This window comes from Babylonia areolata, chromosome 18 (assembly GCF_041734735.1).
Source record: "Babylonia areolata isolate BAREFJ2019XMU chromosome 18, ASM4173473v1, whole genome shotgun sequence".
NCBI lineage: Eukaryota > Metazoa > Mollusca > Gastropoda > Neogastropoda > Buccinidae > Babylonia > Babylonia areolata.
The window spans coordinates 50932977-50948301 of record NC_134893.1 but is presented as its reverse complement, the minus strand read 5'-3'; the positions used below and the strand labels follow the sequence as shown (position 1 = coordinate 50948301).

At 44.9% G+C, this 15325-nt stretch overlaps 1 protein-coding gene across 2 annotated transcripts in view; it reads left to right on the top strand.

Annotated features, from left to right (window-relative positions):
• The first annotated feature begins 324 nt into the window (after nucleotides 1–324).
• LOC143292047 (membrane metallo-endopeptidase-like 1) overlaps nucleotides 325–15325 on the top strand; it is a 274001-nt gene continuing 259000 nt past the window's right edge. For both annotated transcript variants that reach the window (XM_076602220.1, XM_076602219.1), the window contains exon 1: nucleotides 325–2902. In XM_076602220.1, the coding sequence (XP_076458335.1) occupies nucleotides 1895–2902 (1008 nt within the window). In that variant the 5' untranslated portion in view covers nucleotides 325–1894. The remainder of the gene's footprint in view (nucleotides 2903–15325) is intronic.

Genomic DNA, 15325 nt, shown 5'->3' with positions numbered 1-15325 from the left:
TCCTCCTCCTCTTCCTCCTCCTCCTCCTCCTCCTTCTTCTTCTTCTTCTTCTTCCTCCTCCTCCTCCTCCTTCTTCTTTTTTCCTCCTCCTCCTCCTCCTTCTTCTTCTTCTCTTCCCTTTCTTCTTCTTCCTCACCACCACCACCACCACCAAATCCTAACGCTGGACGCAGCACACACACACACACACACACACACACACACACACACACACACAAACGCCTCTTCCTCCCCCGTGTCTCAAGTGCCAACGCCAACTGTAGCAGCAGCAGCAGCAACCTGTGCTTGTGTAGCGGGCGCCTGCTTGCCCCGCCTTGCCGCCTCGCCTCGCCTCGCCTCGCCTAGCTTTGCCTTGCCTTGCCTTACATGCAATGCCTTCGTCAACTCATCGACCCAGCCTTCACCACCACCACCACCACCACCACCATCACTATCACCACCTCCACTTCCACCACTACTACCAAACAGCAGCATCCTAGCACTTTTACTTCTCAGACACGCGCCAGTTGAAGTGGTAGGGAGGGGGAGAAACAGTGGTTCTTTCTGTCTGGGTTCGTCTCTTGATGTGGAAAAAAAAAAAGCTAATTGTGAACTTTCCAACAACTTACTTAATGTGTGTGTGTGTGTGTAATTTTCTCTCACTTGTTCGATCATCATCGTCTTCTCGTTCTGTGACGGGTTGGTTTTAGTGCCGCGTAGTCAACGATTTTTATTGTTTATTTATTTTTTTTTAAACAAAAACTTCTGTCGGTGTGTCGGCAGCTTTCGGGGAGATCTTGTAACTGTGGAAGTGGTAGTATCAGTGTGAACTAGTTTTTTTTTTTTTTTTTTTTTTAAACAAATCGCTTTCAAACAGCTAAAATTGTGTGTGAACCGCACGAATTATGTTGTAAAATGTGGATCCTAGCTTTCTGTTGAATCTTATCGGCTTTCTTCTTGTTGTTTGGTTTTAGTGTTGTTGTTTTTATGGGGGAGGGGAGTTCCATGCTCCTGTCATGTCTCCATCTCCTTGAGGAGGAATTACGCCGTCGACAACAGGGATTCTCAGGGAGATAATAGTTATGGAAGAAAAGCAACAACGCTTTTGGTCTTGGAAAGCTGGGGAGAAAAAAAACAACAAACAAACAAAAATGTCGCATTCTGAAAACAGCATCAATGGCGTGTAATTCGAAAGAATGATTTAAAGATAATGGAAACATCAGCATTACAACAACAACAACAACAACAAGAATAATGGATAAATGGATTTCTTCTTATCTGGTGTTGCCAACGCTGTGATGTTAAATATGGTTGATATTTGTACATATTTCGCTTGTTATCGCACACCCACTGGCGTGTATAGTTAAAAACCGAATGCCACTATTGAGTGATAGCTGACAGCCCTTTAGTATTCTGGGCATATGACACACATTTCTGCTGTCTGAAATGTAACATTCAACCTTGTTAATCTGTTTATTTATTCATCTTTAACCCACAAGAGATGTAAGAACTTCCCCACTGTTTCAGTTTCCGTTCTTTTTTTTTTTTTTAAACACAAAAGTTATCCTTAAACTAAGAAGAAGGAAAAAAAAAAGAAAGGGAGAAAATAACAATCTCACACTAACTGTTCCTCAGGATTTCCTACAAACCACGCACTGGAACAGGTACCGTCACTGTCGCTTTTTGTCTTTTCTTAAAAATACATTATCACTATTATTATTATTATTATTATTATTATCATTATCATTTTTGTTGTATCAGGGGAGGGGTAGGAAGCCGATAACCCGCCACCCTGTCGCCCCCTCCCCCCTGCGCCCAGCAGTGGTTGTGCAGTGTGTCCGGCGACGACAGTAGTAAGTCGTCGTCCCTCCACTCACACCCCACTCACCACCACCACCACCACCACTGCAGCGACATGTCCACCAGCTTACGGAAATCGTCGAACTTTGCCGACGGGCTGTCGGGTGTGCGCTACACGCCCACCTCAGCCGAAGAGGACCCCGAGGACAGCTGCTGCTCGGACACCACGACTGGGGGCAAGCTGGCCTTCGTCAGGGGGCTTGGCGGGGTCTCCACAGCTGGGGGTTCGCCTGGGTGCGGCTCGCTTTCGGGGCCGGGGCCGGGGCCGGGGCCAGAGGCGGCGCCCATGAACGGGGACGTGGTGCACTCCTCCGGAGGGCGGTCGCTGTCTTCGTCCACGGCGGCCACGTCTCCGCCGGTGAGCGCCTCCCTGCTGAACGCCACCTTCCCTTACTACGACTACCAGGACACGGAGGACGAGAATGACGAGTCGGAGGAGGGGGAGGAGGAGGGGGAGGAGGAGGAGGGTGGGGGCTGCGACATCGTGGGGGGTGAGGACCGCCCCTCCCCGACCTCCTCCTCCTCCACCCGCCTCCCCAACGGCCACCCCCACCAGCATTCCAGCACCACCACCCCGATGCACCACCCCTACCACGACCATCAAAACAATAACCACCACCAGCACCACCCGCACCTCGGCGAGAAGATCAGCGGCGACTCTTCGGACTTGTACAACAACCACCCCCACCACAACAACCACCACCAGCACCACAACAACCAGTACCAGCATCATCCACAGGGACACAGGGACTCTCGGATCCTGCGGGAGCTCAGCAAGTCGTCGCTGTCGCGGCGGTCGGCGCGGGCGGGCGGCAAGGGCCGGTGCCTGTGCTGCATGATGTGCATCTTCCTGCTGTCCACGGCCGGGCTGGGCGCCGTGCTGGCCCTGACGTACGCCGGCAAGGTGGACCTGGGGCCCGACCCATCCTCGTCCTCGTCCTCGTCCTCCTCCTCCACGTCCCACACCGCGCATTCCAACGGAGGGGCGAGCGGCGTGTCGGGCGGCGGGCGGCGGAGGCCCGGAGGAAGCGGCGGCAACGGTGGTGGCCACTCGACGGTGCATGTAAGTAGTGACCGGGAGAGGTTTTGTTTTTTTTTTTTAACCCTTTCACCGCCAAGCTCGCATTTATGCACAGGCGTGGTAGAGGACCCATGTCACTGAAAGGTGACTATTCATTGGTCTGTTATCCATGAACCTACTGCTCTTAATGTAGGCCATATTTTCTATACATCGGAGGGGGAATCCCCAGCTATTCGTAGCCACTGTCTTTTCTGTGTTTATACCACAAGGGAATTTTGTATTCTAAATTGACTGGCGGTGAAAGGGTTAAGGGGGGGGGGGGGGGGGGGGTGTCAGTCCCGGGGTCGGTGGTGGGTTGTGGGTGGTGGGTTATATTGTTCAGTTGTGAGGAGGTTGGGTATTGTCGGTTCGGAAGAGGACGGGGTGGGTTGTTGGAGAGAAGAGGTGGTTGATGTGTGTGGTTTCTTTCTTTCTTTCTTTCTTTTTGTTTTGTTTGGTTTTTGAAGTGTGAGGTTCTTCCATCCATACATACACCCACCCACCCATCCATTCGCACGACCATCCATACACCCGCACGTCCGTTCATCAGTCCATCTATTCATATACCCACCCACCCACCCATCCACATACCCACCCATCTAATCACCCATCCAACCCTTCACCGATCCAACCACCCACACATCCATCCATTCACCTCACCAGTCAGCAAACAGGCCACTTAATCAGACAGCTAAGTCAGTCAGACTGCCAATTGTGTGTGTGCTCCAGTCGATCACGCACGAAAACTGTTCCAAGTGCAAGAGAAAAATACTCCTGTGCAGTTTCTATTACAGTTATAACCACCATCAGTGATGCTGATCTTCCATCGCTAGCAGCTGAATTTTCTGACGCAATTTGAAATAACAACCTAAGATGAAGATGATGGTCAGGAGCTGATATTTTCTAGCTATTGTGAAAGCACCGTCTAATGATGACGATAATGCTGATGTTGGGTCAATAAAAATGGGAGCTGAAGTTCACACAGCACTGGTAATTTCACTAATGATGGTGAACTGAATACTCTGCCTCGGTTAAAATCACCACTGATGACGTTGGGATGATGAACCTCGATCAGTAATTACGGTGTATTTTTTCTTTCTTTTCTTTTCTTTTCTTTTCTTTCTTTCTTTCTTTCTTTTTCATTGTTAATAATCACTATTGAGTGATAGCTTACAGCCCTTTAGTATTCTGGGCATATGACACACATTTCTGCTGTCTGAAATGTAACGTTCAACCTTGTTAATCTGTTTATTTATTCATCTTTAACCCACAAGAGATGTAAGAACTTACGAGCGATCCAGAGAGAACTTCCCCGGTCGAGGATCTCGGAACTGTGAACGCTGAGGTAAATTTTAATAAGAATGTAAATAATGAAAATCATCAACAACAGTAATGGCCTCGGAGATACACCAGCCTTGCGTAGAAAACGAAGCTTGCCAGATTCGCGTCGGACAACCATCATACATTTTTAGTCACCCCCTTTTTTTTCTTATAAAAGCTTGCGTGGTGTTCTGGGTGTTTGACTTTCGGAAAAAAAACGACATACCCACAGTTTCACGTGTTGTACGGCAACAGTACAGCAACATGATAGTTTTAAATTGTTTAGAAATGAACCTGCATTGATACGTGAAGAACTTTACATTCTTCAGAAATAACCCTATGTTGATACGTGAAGAACTTTACATTCTTAAGAAATAACCTTGCATTGATACGTGAAGAACTTTATATTCTTTAGAAATAACCCCGCATTGATACGTGAAGAACTTTACATTCTTAAGAAATAACCCTGCATTGATACGTGAAGAACTTTATATTCTTCAGAAATAACCCTGCATTGATACGTGAAGAACTTTATATTCTTCAGAAATAACCCTGCATTGATACGTGAAGAACTTTATATTCTTTAGAAATAACCCTGCATTGATACGTGAAGAACTTTATATTCTTCAGAAATAACCCTGCATTGATACGTGAAGAACTTTATATTCTTTAGAAATAACCCTGCATTGATACGTGAAGAACTTTATATTCTTTAGAAATAACCCCGCATTGATACGTGAAGAACTTTACATTCTTCAGAAATAACCCTGTGTTGATACGTGCAGAACTTAACATTCTTCAGAAATAACCCTATGTTGATACGTGAAAAACTTTACATTCTTAAGAAATAATCCTGCATTGATACGTGAAGAACTTTACATTCTTAAGAAATAATCCTGCATTGATACGCGAAGAAGTTTACATTCTTCAGGAATAACCCAGTATTGACACGTGAAGAACTTTACATTCTTTAGAAATAACCCTGTGTTGATACGTGAAGAACTTTACATTCTTAAGAAATAACCCTGTGTTGATACGTGAAGAACTTTACATTCTTCAGAAATAACCCAGTGTTGACACGTGAAGAACTTTACATTCTTTAAAAAAAATAACCCAGTGTTGATACGTGAAGAACTTTACATTCTTCAGAAATAACCCTGCGTTGATACGTCAAGAACTAATGCACTTTCAGGTAGGGAAGAAAAATAAAAAGGGTGGCTTTGCACTGTGGCGACGCGATCTACTCCAGCACGTGGTTGAGGAGATCACTTGATGTTCACGCAGACAAAACCAGTTATGATCAGGAAGTAAATGCAACACAACACAACACAGCACAGCAGGGCACAACACAGCACAGCACAGCACGAAGAAGAAGATGATGAAGATTATGATTGATGAGGTCACTGCGTTCACAACCACTATGGACATGATCTTCAATCATCATAATTATTGATAATAATAATCATCATCGTCGTCGTCGATGCCGTCATCATTATCATTATCATCATCATCATCATCAACAGCAACAGCAACAGCAGCAGCAACGTAGAAATATTGACCGGGAACCATCACCTATATCAATTTCGAATAGCTTGTGAGAAAGGGAACCTCAATCTCGCCAATCTCATTTAATGAATTATCTGTCATCTTGACTGATGAGCACCATCACCGTCATCACCATCACCACCTTTTCCTGATTGGCCATATCCTTCACATGATAGTGGATAGATGTGTGGGAGGGAAGGAGGGGGAGAGCGGGGGAGAGGGGGGGTATGAAAAAACAAAACAAAATGGTGAGGAGCGGTTAAATTAATCAATTTCATTGCTGAATAACCTTTTTTTTTTTTTTTTTTTGGTTACACCTAATCCTTTATGTTCTTCATGTCAATGGAAATGTGGACAAATTGTATTTCAGTATTTAAGTAGCTCAGGGAGGCGTCACTGCGTTCGGACAAATCCATATACGCTACACCACATCTACCGAGCAGATGCCTGACCAGCAGCGTAACCCAACGCGCTTAGTCAGGCCTTGACAAAAAAAGAAAAAAAAAAGAATGTTGTTGTTGTTGTTGTACTGCATCCACAACAGACCCGTGCCCGTCCTCGTCTGCCGCCAGGAGTCAGACACGAGGCCCCCGCCTCCGCACCCACCCCTGCCCCCGCCCAGGCCCCCGCCTCCACACCCACCCCTGCCCCCGCCCCCGCCCAGGCCCCCGCCTCCGCACCCGCCCCCGCCCAGGCCCCCGCCTCCGCACCCACCCCTTCCCCTGCCCCCGCCCCCGCCAACGCCAAAGCCAAAGCCAAAGCCGCGAAGCCCGTGTCTTGAAGTGCGAAATCTAGTGAAAGTGTTCAACAACAATAACAACAACAACAACGACAAATTGTAATAATGAACAAGTAAATGTTCCCTGCTACCACAGCCTTGTCTTCACCCCAACCTCATTTTCATTAATTTTTAGCGTTCTTTTTTTGAATTTTTACTCCAAAAATAAAGGGTTAGCAAAATCAAAAGAAAACTGACACCTACGCACGCACGCACGCACGCACGCACATATTACATCACGCACCCCCACCCACCACCAACCCCCACTCCCCTCCACACACACACACACACACACACACACGCGATAGGTTCGAGCTTGCGTTGCACTTTGTTTGCTTGAAATAGTTATCAGTTTTTGCGTCTGCAGGTCTACGCCAGATGACAGCAACGTGCCAGACATTGCAATGTATCCCACCTACAGTAATTAGTACAGACGTTTTCCGAGCGAAACTTCTTCATGAGCGATACAACACAGAGTACGTGACAAATTCACACACAGCGAACTGCCACTGGGGGCTTAACCCTTATATACAGATGTACGCATATAATGTGTGTGTGTGTGTGTGTGTGTGTGTGTGTGTGTGTGTGTGTGTGTGAATATATGATAGTCGTGTCCGACTATGACCACCAGAACAGCAGAGGAGGCAAATGCTGTCCCGACTATCTGAGCTAGAATTTGATTATAGTGGAGAGTGTCTTGCCCAATTTACATCCCCACTCTCTCGGCCAAGAGGGCTTTAGGACAGTCGGCGTTTGGAATGGTTCCCAAAGGCCAGCAAGCCCCCAAGGCTGCAGCACTAGAAGCCAGTGCAATTTTGCCTCCCAGTTTGAGAGTCATAGTCCTTCACAAAAGACTAGACTGTAAATGACTTCCCATTGCAACGGAGAAGCCATTTATACTATATATATATATATATATATATATATATATAGAGAGAGAGAGAGAGAGAGAGAGAGAGAGAGAGGGAGAGGGAGAGGGAGAGACAGACAGACGGACAGACAGACACACAGAGAGAGGGGGGGTTGCATCTACCTTTGTTCTGTAACCAACAGAGGAGAGTGAATAATAATTTTATTATGGTTGTGTTGCTGCTGAACCTGTTTTAGAGGTCAAATTAAACCTCTTTAACTGCATTTGCTACTTCCCTCAACGAAAGGTACCTCGTTATGTTTGTTCAGTCTATAGTTGACTCAAAAGAATATCTGTGTCGCTCTGTCTCTGTCTCTCCCTTTGTCTCTCTTTCTATCTTTAAATATGCCTGTCTCTATCTCCATCTTTCTTTTTCTATCTGTAACTATCTCTGGATAACTGTCTTTTTCTCTGCCTGTCTCTGTCTATCTGCCTTCTTTCTTTGTCTCTCTGTATCTCTTCCTTCCTTTCATTTTTTTTTCTTCCTCAGTGTCACAAACATCCATGGCCTATATTCGCTACTTTCATCCGTTCCAAAAGTTTCAAGATTTAAATAGGCTCTTGCCGTCGAGGTCTCCTTCAATGGTTGCCGTGACATGTTTAGATGTTTGTTCTCGAAGGATGAAAGCATACGAAGTCGCACTGTATTTACGTGCTTTGATGGAGTCTCCCGTCGGACCGACGGATGAGTAGGCAGGCAGGTTTATCTGTCGGTGTGTATCCTCATATGGGAGAAGAGGCCGATTCGGGATGCGCAGGACTTCCCACAGGTGTTGCAAAGGAAAACATCTCCAGAAGTTGGGCCCTGCTTCCTTCGCTCACGCTTCTCCTTAATGGCCAGCGTTCTCTTGTTTTCAAACGTCTTCATGCCACTAAAGCACAGCATCCTCCAGCGAGAGCGGTCAAGGATATCAGTTTCCCAGGAAGCAATGTCTATGTCACAGGCTTTGAGGTTTGTCTTCAAGGTGTCCTTGAAGCGCTTGCAGGGTCTTCCAAGTTCGCGGTGGCCTTCCTTCAGCTGGCCACACAATACCATATTCGAGATCCTGCTGTCTGTCATGCGGACAACGTGGATCAGCAGGCTTTCGATGCTGGGCAGGCCGCTCCTCTCTAGGACCTGGAGGTTGGAGACCCTGTCTTGCCACTTTATGCCGTGCTTTATGCCTGACTTTAAAGGAAGAGCGTATGTACTTACTCCGTCCACACGTGAGGTTTGTTCCTCCTTATAATCGCGTTACGTGTTCCTGGACGGCTTTAGTTCTCTCCTGAGCATCTGTCGAAGTTTTGAAGACCAGGCCATCATCTGCAAGAGTAAGCACCCGAGCTATTCCAGTGTTGTTTAAGTCTGCAAGGCCCTGCGTGTAGACTTTGTAGAGGACAGGAGAGAGCGGAGACCCTTTTGGCAGTCCCATGGATAGTTTAGAAGGTGCAGACATCCAATCTCCGAGGCGTAGGACGACGGTTCTTACCTGAAGCACTGCTGTTAACCATCTTGTCAGTGTCAAACTTACTCCATACCTTAGTAGCAGCTCCATGAGGTGCGCAAACTGGACTTTACTGTAGGCATCTTCAAGGTCGATTGCTACTGCTAGTGTTTCTTCTTTTCTTTGAAATCCTTCATATACCTCATATGCAAAAGCAGCAGCCTTTTCCCATGTGGACTTACCTGTTCTGTATATTACCAGACTCAAGAAGATGGGTTTCCTACCTATTTGTTTTTCTTTTAGCATGCCATAATGTAAAAGGTTGCCTTGAAGTAACAAAAAAATCATAGTATATGGATTTTCCTGTCAGTTTCGTGAAACAAAAATGTGTGCATTGTACGAAAACTATGATGCATTGATTAGTTGTTGTTGTCTTTTTTCTTCGGATATTGAGGAATAAAAAACACCCATAATTTTAGTTCAAAACGAGTATGTTTATGTATTAAGACGAATATAGCTATCCTCCAAACTATGTTCAGTTTTAGACTTTGTTGTTCCACTCTCGGAATGGAATCGTATTAATTCCATTGTTTAAAAAATCAGGAGAGAAAAAAGAAAACACCAAAAAAGAAAAACAAAAACAAAACAAAAAAAAAACAAAAACAAACAAACAAACAAACAAAACAAAACAAACAAAAAAAAACACAAAAAAAAACTATGGATGCTATCTGTGTTGATTCCATCTTATTAATATTCGACTGGAAATCGTTAACTCCTGTGCCCTCCGCGAGCTCCAGAACCGGTTTTGCAATCACGCAGATCAGATGCCGTGTTTGCCGATGAGCTAACCCGATATCGTTTGCTCATCCGCAGCAACCCGAGATTGTTTGGAATCGTTCAGCAGCACACACACACACACACACACACACACACACACACACAACACACCACACCCCCTCCCCCCCGCACCACCCCCTCACCCCAGCCCACCCCATCCACGCCACTCACACCTACCCCCTTTTTTCCAATCCGTTCCATACCCTCCTTACCATTACCAGCTCCCCCCTATCTCCACCCCCCCCCCCCCCCGCCCCTCCCCAAACCCTGCTTTAAAAAAAGAGACAAATATTGCACTGCAGATTGTGGTGACTCAACCGTGGGTCTGAGAAACTGCGCATCCTCTTGGAATAACACATCAAGGGCACACGAGTATGGATTACATTTTCATCCATTCGATAGAACGAAAAAGAGAACGAAGAGATAAAGCTGAAGGCCAATACGTTTAAACTGCAACACACAGTACAATCAAACAACGTATGATAGTCGTCGTTGATGTGCGTAAAAAAATGTATGTGAATAGACTTGAAATTTTCATTTTGGGAGGGCAGTCTCTGTGTTTTCTTCTTTGTAAGCCTTATTTAGATACCTGCATGCTTGCCAATTGATAGCGTATGCAGCATATGGTTTCAGCAATATGCCTCTCGTTTCTTGAATGATACGAGTGTTTAGTCATTATTTACTAAAGAGTGGTAGATTTTTTTCTTAAATATTTACAGCACAGCCGGTGAGGAAGGTCATGTAAAGACTGTCGAAACAATACGTAAATCATACAGCACTCCAAAACTCTCAGCAAATAAATACTGAAGACTTTAAAGCACTGAGACGTCCCTGACAAAGCTACAACTATTGAAAAACAAAACGTAACCTGTTGTCCCTGGAACGAAAGAAGAAAAAAAAAGTATACCATCTAGGTGATTAGAGACACACGTGGAGAGAAAAACCTGGACACAAAGGCAGCAAGGATAATATACCTGAGGAAAAAAAACACGTAAACCAAAAAATTGCAAACCCTTCTAAAACTTAACAGAGCAAATTTGTCCTGGGTGTGAGAACACCATTTTTTTTTTTTTTTTTTTTTTTACTAATTTGAAGTAAGTCTAGCAACCTGAGGGGTTATGCATATTCAGGTTCATGATTCTGGTTACGTACATGGTTAGGGAGGGAAAATATGCCCTGCCCGAAAATGTTATTCAGATAAGTTCCGAGGAGATAGTAACACAGATCGTAAGTCTTCGTTTTTAATGGATGTTGAATGGGTGTTATTTATAGCTCACCTGAGGGAGAGGGGTATCTACAGGATGGGTAACGGAGGCTGCTGCATGATACGAAAGGGTAGGATGATGTCATTAATTTGATTATATGTGTCCGTCATAGTTGCAAAGTAAAATCAAGAAACATGCCTCAACATCAAAGCAGTCCAGGGCAGGATTTAATCATCTTGATTCAGCATGCTTCTCTAGGGGGGTGGGGGGGGGGGGGGGAAGAGAGAAAGACTGAAAAGCAAGTAGGTTTTATTTATAATAAAACAACTGTTCTATGACATGATGATTCTTATTTTAGCATGTTTCAGAACGTACACATTCACACACACACACTCACACACAACCAGATAAAGGCACATGATGACAGACACACACAAATGCACACAGGCGCACAGACACACTGACACACAGACACGCACGCACACACACACACACACACACACACACACAGACACACACACACGCACACAGACACACGCACAGACACACAGACACACAGACACACACACACACACACACACACACACACACACACACACACACACACACACATTCAATGTAGATACTCTTCGAAACATTCTGAGATCTTAACATTTTTATTCCTCGTCAATCAAGTACGTAGATTTTCTGCACCAGAGCACAAACACATTGCGATATATATATATATATATATATATATATATATATATATATATATATATATATATATATATATATATATATATATTAACACTTCTATTATCACTTTTACGCACGATGCTAACATTGCAGCAACAGTTTCGTGCAGCCGTAGGCCCACACCCTTTGCTGACCCACACATAGCTAGCGCTTCTTAATAACTGTATTCTACACGTCCATTCTGCATAAGGGTTTGGTTTAACTCCTCAACATATTTCTTTTTTTTTTCATCTAAGTTTCTTTGATCGCTCTGTTGTATGAAACGTTTGAGCAGGGCGGATCCTTTTTCTTCGTTTGTCTTAAGCTTGGTTCTGTAAGTATCTAACATGGTTGTTGTTGTGCACGTTTTCTCTTCCATGCGACGATAAAATCGCCAGAACTCTGTCAATGTTGTGTCAGAACTGAGTGCCTCGCAGAACTGTTTCCACTTGTCATTTTTGGCCTCGTGAGCAATGACTTCAAACTGTTTAGTTTTTTCTTTCATTTTTGTTTCAATATCTTTGTCCGGAGAAGGTTTTGTTCTTTCTTTTTGTCAAAGTTTGACAGCCGCATGTTTTTCTATCCAGGCTCTCTGTGTGTCGGTATTCCACCATGGGGGCTGAATAGTTTGCATCCGGTTTGGTGCCGTTCTTTTGTTTCTTCTGCGTCTTAATTTTTCGATGATGGTTGTCTCTTTGGTTTCATACTGAAATGGATCACGCGGTTTCATACAGGGTTTATCGGATAGTTTCTGTAGACTGAAAAGTACCGGGAGGTGGTCACTGTCTTGGTGTGGAAGCGTCTCTGCATTCATTCCTGCTCTGAATTTTGGAGATGTTAGAACGATGTCGATCACACTGTCACTGTCCCCTTGTCTTGTTCCAAGGCGAATTGGGGATGTGGTTGTTAATGGACTAAGTAGATTTTCCCATATCATTCCTTCAAGTGCGAGTCCTTGTGGGTTGCTGGTCCCATAACTTCGATCTTGCATTAAGGTCTCCACAGATAATGACTGAGTCTCCAAATTCGTTCTCTATTTCCTCTAAAAAAAAAAGGTCCAATCCTCTTTTGTTGTGCAGGTTTCTGGGTGAACATAGGCATTGATGAGCACGATGCTTTTGTGAATTCCGTCAGGTTTTTCAAGACGCACACCCACTAGTTCACATGAGTTGCTACACCATTTCTCTAGATTTATGGTGGAAACTTTGTTTTTTAGGTTTTTGTTCATTATGTTTGCTACTCCTCTTCATTCATTCCTTTGAAAGACTGTGGAATTCTCATAATGTATTGGTCTGGCTGCACTTGTCCTGGTCTCTTGGAAAGATAAAATGCCAAAATCATATGCCAATTTCTCAATTGTTCAGATTCTTATTTTGGCGCTGGAGCAATTCCAACTGCCGATTCTAAAGAATTTATTTGACAGCCGCTATGCTTTTGTCAAACCCTTATGCAGACTGGACCCGATGATGACTTGACAATAGATGATCTAAACGAAGCAATAGCTAAATGCAAGAAAGAATCGGCTCCTGTTCGCTACTCGGACATCAAGAAGCTATCGGAAGAAGACAGAAGCAAACGTTTTAATCTGTATCAAAACAGTTTCCACAATGCACATGTGCCGGCGGCTTATTAAAACCTACACCAAAACCAGGAAAGGACCATCGTCAGGTAAGCGGCTACCGAATCCTAACCATGCAAAACATTGCTGGAAAGCTCATGGAACGCATGATAGCCAGAAAGCGTGCAAGGGATCTTGAACACAGGCACATTCTCCCTTCAAATCAAGGTGGTTACAGAACAGGTACGTCCACAAGAGAAAATGCAGCTGCTTTTGCATATGAGGTATATGAAGGATTTCAAAGAAAAGAAGAAACGCTAGCAGTAGCAATCGACCTTGAAGATGCCTACAAAAAGTTCAGTTTGCGCACCTCATGGAGCTGCTACTAAGGTATGGAGTAAGTTTGACACTGACAAGATGGATAGCAGTAGCGCTTCAGGAAAGAACCGTCGTCCTACGCCTCGGAGATTGGATGTCTGCACCTTCTAAACTATCCATGGGACTGCCACAAGGGTCTCCGCTCTCTCCTGTCCTCTACAACGTCTGCACACAGGGCCTTGCAGACTTAAACAACAATGGAATAGCTCGGGTGCTTACTCTTGCAGATGATGGCCTGGTCTTCAAAACTTCGAAAGATGCTCAGGAAAGAACTAAAGCCTAGAAACAACTAAACAATATCGCTCGATGGTGCAAAGGCACAGGATCTTCCATCAATCCAGCGAAAGCTCAAACGTTGCTGCGCACCCTCAACAACAGAACTGCGAGCAAATCACCTCCACCTGTGTCATTCAACGGGATTCAGATCGAGAAAACCGAATGCCTACGCTACCTAGGAATACAGTATGACAGGATGCTGACCTTCAGAAAACATACGGAAAATACTGTTCTCAAATGCAAAAAGGGTCTTTCAGTCTTAAAAGCAATGGCAACCAAAGGTATTGAACAACGCCACCTCTTCCTGCTGTACCAATCACTCGTCCTCAGTGTGATCGACTACGGACTTGGCCTAACAACACCGTCTCAAAGCAACCTCCTAAAATTAGAATGAGTTCAAAATGGAGCTATGAGGCTGATCCTTGGAACAACAAAAGACACGCCCACGGAAACCATGCGATACCTGCTTGACCTTCCTTCAGTGCAGGCCAGAAACAAGTTAGAACAGGTTAAGACATACTTCAGAGCATTAGAAAACCCTCAAAACCCACTGCATGACGCAGTCAAGGAACCAAAAGGCAGCCGTCTAGAACGAGGAAGAACATGGATGGGGCAAGCAGAAGACACAATCCAGCTAGTATGCCGACTACAAGACCTGAAAGAAACAAAAGAATGGGAGAAAAACCCCGAAAACCTCAACCATCTATTCAACACAGCCATTTCACCCACTCTAGGAAGACATTGTCGGGAATGGCCAGAGGGCAAAACTGATGCGGAAGTGAAGCTACTCATAGAAGAAAACAGTAAAGAAGAGGACATCGTCATATACACAGATGCTCAGTCACCAAAGACCAGTCCGGTTGGGGATTCGCTGTGAAACAAAATGGAAAAACAATTAGGGAAGAGAATGCTGCCTACAAAGGCACAACCTCCAGCCTAACGATGTAAGTTGAAGCTGTGACACATGCCCTCCAGTGGCTACCGTCTATCCATACGCCTGGAAACCAACATGCCATGATTCTAACCGACTCAATAAACCTCATGCAGGTTGAAAATGGAATGGGAAGCCCAGAGTGGCGTAAGGCAATGCGCAACTTTCAGATTAAAAAAAAAACCTTACATGGTCATACTGCCCGGGACAAGGATGAGGTATGTGTGTGTTTGCATGCCTACACTGTGGGAGCAACGGAATATTGGAACGTGTGGGTGTGCATATATATATTTGTATATGTGTGTGGGAGGTTGGGGGTTTAGGGTGGGGGATATGGGCGTATGTGTGTGTGCTTGTACAAGTAAGTGTGCCTCACTCTCTCTCTCTCCCTGTGTGTGTGTGTGTGTGTGTGTGTGGTGGAAACTGTGATGCGTAGCCTAGAAATGAGTGTGTGGAGGAGGGGGGGGGTAGAGGGGGTGCAGGGTAATGTGTGTGTGTGTGTGTTGGTGCTCATGTGCGTGTATGTGTGTTTGATTGTGCTTTCGTG